Source organism: Lactuca sativa, chromosome 8 (genome assembly GCF_002870075.4).
Source record: "Lactuca sativa cultivar Salinas chromosome 8, Lsat_Salinas_v11, whole genome shotgun sequence".
Classification (NCBI taxonomy): Eukaryota; Viridiplantae; Streptophyta; class Magnoliopsida; order Asterales; family Asteraceae; genus Lactuca; species Lactuca sativa.
The window spans coordinates 200426427-200431073 of NC_056630.2; the positions used below are offsets into that span (position 1 = coordinate 200426427).

Sequence of the window (4647 nt, forward strand, 5' to 3'; positions counted from 1 at the left end):
AATTGAAGTTTTTTCAAAAAAATTAGATGGTTGAAGGGTTTTCAGAAAAATGAAGAAAAAAAATGCAAAGTCTTTGCTTAAAAAAACATAAGGTTTAATCGGAAAAAAGTCTAATATATAAGGTTTTTTTAATGATATTTTAATCATTCTTTTTATATTTCAGCTAGAAATGAGGCCCGGTCGTTGCACGAGTCGGTTTTTGTTGTTGATGTTTGACAGGTCACGAAAGTAGGATGCTATAATATCATTCAAATACCAAGCAAATGTATAGATTGAATAGAATATAATGTTCTAATGTAAGATATGAAAGTAAACAAATATATTAGTGTACGCTGCTATTTTTTGCATTTAACGTTTTTCACTGATAGAAAAAACATTTCGAGTCGAAATCGCATTCCTCATAACTTGAATAAAGCCACCTGAAGAAAAGAAAACATATTTTCTATTATTACCATATTGACATTTCTTTTGATGCAATTGTGCATGCTAAAAATGTTACAATATCTACTCTTATCCATCAAGAATATGTTATTTAAAAAAAAAAAGCAAAACAAAACTTTTGGGACCATTCTACCTCAAGGTATTGAATATTAGAAAGGGTCCTGTTAATCGGCCTCCCCCCTTCCTATGAAACCTATATCACACGCTTTTTTTTGCTTTTAAATCAATCGCCCCTTTTATTTTAATTTTTTTTCTTTTACATACAAAATCTATATTTTACATTTATGGTCCCTTTACTTTTGGAGTTTTTCAATTTATTTATACTTATTAACAACATTTTCATTATTCTTTTATAACGCATTTAAGTATTTTAATTTTTGATACCAAACAATAACTTAAATTTTAAATATCCATATTAATTTAAAAGAATAACATATCATTTCATATAACTTTTACAAAATTCAAAAAATAATTCATCACTTATTTTACAACTTTCAATTTCAAAGAATAAAACATCACTTCGTTTTTTGGACTTTTACAAATTTCAAAAAATAATTCACCACTTATTTTACAACTTGTAATTTCAAAGAATAAAACATCACTTCGTTTTTGGATTTTTACAAATTTCAAAAAATAATTCATCACTTTTTTACAACTTGTAATTTTGAAAGAATAACATATCACTTCGTTTTTGGATTTTTACAAATTTCAAAAAATAATTCATCACTTTTTTTACAACTTGTAATTTTGAAAGAATAACATATCACTTCATCTATAGCTTTAACACTTTTAAAAAAATAATTCATCTCTATATAAATGTCAAGTACTACACAACAATACTTACCATTACCCATCTCTTTATAATTCTCAATTACTACTCCTATATAACTTTTGTAACAATTTTCATCAATATATTGGCGAGTTTTCAACCAAGCGAAAGAAATGAAGCTGTCAATAACTCGTCAGAATGTTTTGCAGAAAAGGTATTAGCATATATTTTACCTTCATAAATTGTCAAATGACATTATAATTTTTTTTAACCAAACAATCATTTCCAGGTGTTCAAATCCTATGACGATTTAATAGAATGAGTGCAAAAGATGGGACGTGCGCTTGGGTACATTATTATCATAAGAAGAAAAAAGATAAGAGGAAGTGGGCTCTTAACTAAAGTTAATCTTATATGCGATCGTGGTGGTATTTATAAAAGTAAAAAAATCTCCAGTATTTCTACTGGCACAAAAAAAATTAATTGTCCTTTTGAATTCAAGGGTAAATATTCCAAATTAAATGATTCTTGGACGTTAAGTGTGGTATGTGAAATACATAACCATGAACCCGCAGAAGACATGGAGGGTCATGCATTTGCAATGCGATTGACTGATAATGAATTTCGTTTGGTGGCTGATTTATCAGCAAAGAATGTGAAACCGCATGATATTTTATCAACGTTGAAAGAGCAAAATCCGGAAAATGTGTCTACACTCCAAACAATATACAATGCTAAAACGAAAATACGGAAGAATGAGCACGAAGGTATGACCCAAATGCAAGGTCTTTTGTCATCTTTGAAGAAAGGAGGTTATATTTATTATTATCGTACAAATAATTTGTCTAACGAGTTGGAAGATTTATTCTTTATTCATCCGAGATCATTGGAGATATGGCAAGCATTTCCACAAGTGATGTTGATGGATGCAACTTACAAAACGAACAAGTATAAGATGCCTTTTCTTGAAGTTGTCGGCGTAACTTCAACTCGGCTAACATTTTGCATTGCATTTGTATTTACGCAAGAAGAAAAAGAATTCAATTACACGTGGGCGTTAAATTGTTTAAAGTCGACAATGGGTGGATCTCTTTGTCCTCGAGTTATTGTCACAGATAGAGAGTTGGCGTTGATGAAAGCATGTCACATTGTATTTCCAAATTCTAAGCAATTACTTTGTAGGTGGCACATCAATCAAAGTGTTTGGAAAAGGGCTAGATAATGTATACGAAGAGAAGATTACTGGAATTCCTTTTATACTCGTTGGGCATCATTAGTTTTGTCTCAAACAGAGGAAGCATATAACCTTAATCTGGCACAACTCCAAACAATATTGTTTGAATATTCAGGTACGTTTTAAATAAATATGTATATTTTTAAATTATTATGATACAACGAAACAATCATTATGTATATTCAAAATTTTAGGTGTTCGTGATTATCTTCATGATGTGTGGTTGCACAAATATAAACACATGTTCATAGCCGCTTGGACTGACAAAATTCTTCATTATGGAAATAACATAAGTAACAGAGTTGAAAGCCAGCATGCCAAGCTGAAACTGTACTTGGATACACCACAATCTGATTTATGGAAATGTTCATCTGTTGTTCATAATATCGTTCAGTCACAGGTGACGGCTATCAAAGCAAGCTTTGAGTATAGCAAAGGTCGCATCAACCATCGGGTAAACATGAAAATGTTCGAACTATTGTGGAATTATATTTCATTGGAAGCATTAGACATGATCTCTAATGAATTCGAACGATGTAAAAGCGGTGATGTTAGTTGTGGTTGTCAACTGCGTACATGTTACGGGTTACCATGTGCACATGAACTAATCATGTATTTTAATGCAAGTAAATCTCTTCCACTTGATTCAATTGATAGTTTTTAGAGAAAACTTACTTTGCATCCCCCATAAACATGGGAGATGATGATGATATTCATTGTGATGATGAAGTGAAAATAATTACTGAGAACTTTGAAAAGCAACCAAGGTCTATAAAGCATAACATTCTGAGGAATTTAAGAGAGTTTATCAACCCATCAAAAACATCAGTACCCTCTGTTCATAAAACTACCCGTGGTCGACCAAGTTTGAAGAAGAAACCTCTCAAAGATAATGGAGTTGATGCGCCAATCGAAGATCCCCATAGACATAGTTGTTCAAACACATATGAACTTGGGTTAAGTTCCACGAATATTCATGAACCACCAAGACATAGCTCGTATGCAAACCAACAAAACTATTCATATTCATATATGAATGAATTTCGAAAGGTACTACATCCTTACATTAAGCAGGTACACAATGTAGAAGGTGATGGACATTGCGGATTCCGTGCAATCGCTTCTTGTCTTGGTCTTCATCAAGATGAATGGTACCAAATTCGAGTTAATTTAATGGAAGAGTTATAAACACATACTACTGAATATGGCGACATGTTTGGAAGTGAATATCGGTTTCAATTATATAACTCTTTGAATTTCTTTGGCGAAGAAGCGCCACTTCAAAACTGGATGATTATGCCTGATACAGGTGTCCTAATTGCTTCAAGATACAACATGGTATTACATTGTTTTATCCGACACGCAAGCACAACGTACTTACCACTTCGATCTACTCCACCACCACCCCATGAACGCATTGTTATTGCAATTGGCCTCGTCTATGGTAATCATTATGTCAAGCTAGATCTAGAAGGAGAGTACACGATGCCTCCTATTGCACCACAATGGATTCATTGCAAACGTCCATGTGCAGCTGAATGGGTCACCCCGTATATCGAACGGCTAAATATGTATAATCATTATTATCGTGCTAGTTTTAATGGCTAAATATGTATAATCATTATTATCGTTCTAGTTTTAACGTCTAAATATGTATAATAATTATTATCGTTCTAGTTTTAATGGTTAAATATGTATAATAATAATAATTTTTTTAGTTTTATTGTTTGACAATTTAATTGCAACGTTGATTAATTATTTATAATTGTTTTTATTTATAATAATATTTATTAAAAAAATATACTTATATAATTATATATTTAATAAAGATCAAATGGAATTGGAAACTAAAGTTGATGCGGTGGAATTGGAATTTAACCCAAGTTCATGAGTGAAATTTAACACATTCGATAAAGTAAGGGGATAATAAAGGAATTGGGTTAAGTTGATGGACCATATTTATAGTATATAAATATTAAATAACGCCAAATCTCATAGGGGAGTGGATAAAAAATGGGAGAGGGGGGGGGGGGGGGCTGATTACCTGTCCCCTGTTAGAAACCTTGATGATTTTCTCAACTTGAAGCCCACGTGGCAGAAATAACTGCAGCAAAAACAATAATTTTTTAGGAAAAATTGGGTACATTGTAGCAAAATTTAGACCACATTGTTGTTTTTGTAGAGACATGTAAGTACATTAGTG

The 4647-nt window shown here is 31.7% G+C and overlaps 2 protein-coding genes across 2 annotated transcripts; both read left to right on the plus strand.

Moving 5' to 3' along the window:
* The first annotated feature begins 1790 nt into the window (after nucleotides 1-1790).
* On the plus strand, nucleotides 1791-3632 carry LOC111904650 (uncharacterized). Its single transcript, XM_023900390.1, has 4 exons — nucleotides 1791-2388; nucleotides 2488-2559; nucleotides 2639-2994; nucleotides 3102-3632. The coding sequence occupies exons 1-4, from the start codon at nucleotides 1791-1793 to the stop codon at nucleotides 3630-3632; spliced, it is 1557 nt and encodes a 518-aa protein (XP_023756158.1).
* A 24-nt stretch (nucleotides 3633-3656) lies between these two features.
* LOC111904649 (uncharacterized) lies at nucleotides 3657-4052 on the plus strand. The gene has a single exon (XM_023900389.2). The coding sequence runs from the start codon at nucleotides 3657-3659 to the stop codon at nucleotides 4050-4052; it is 396 nt and encodes a 131-aa protein (XP_023756157.2).
* Nucleotides 4053-4647: the final 595 nt, after the last annotated feature.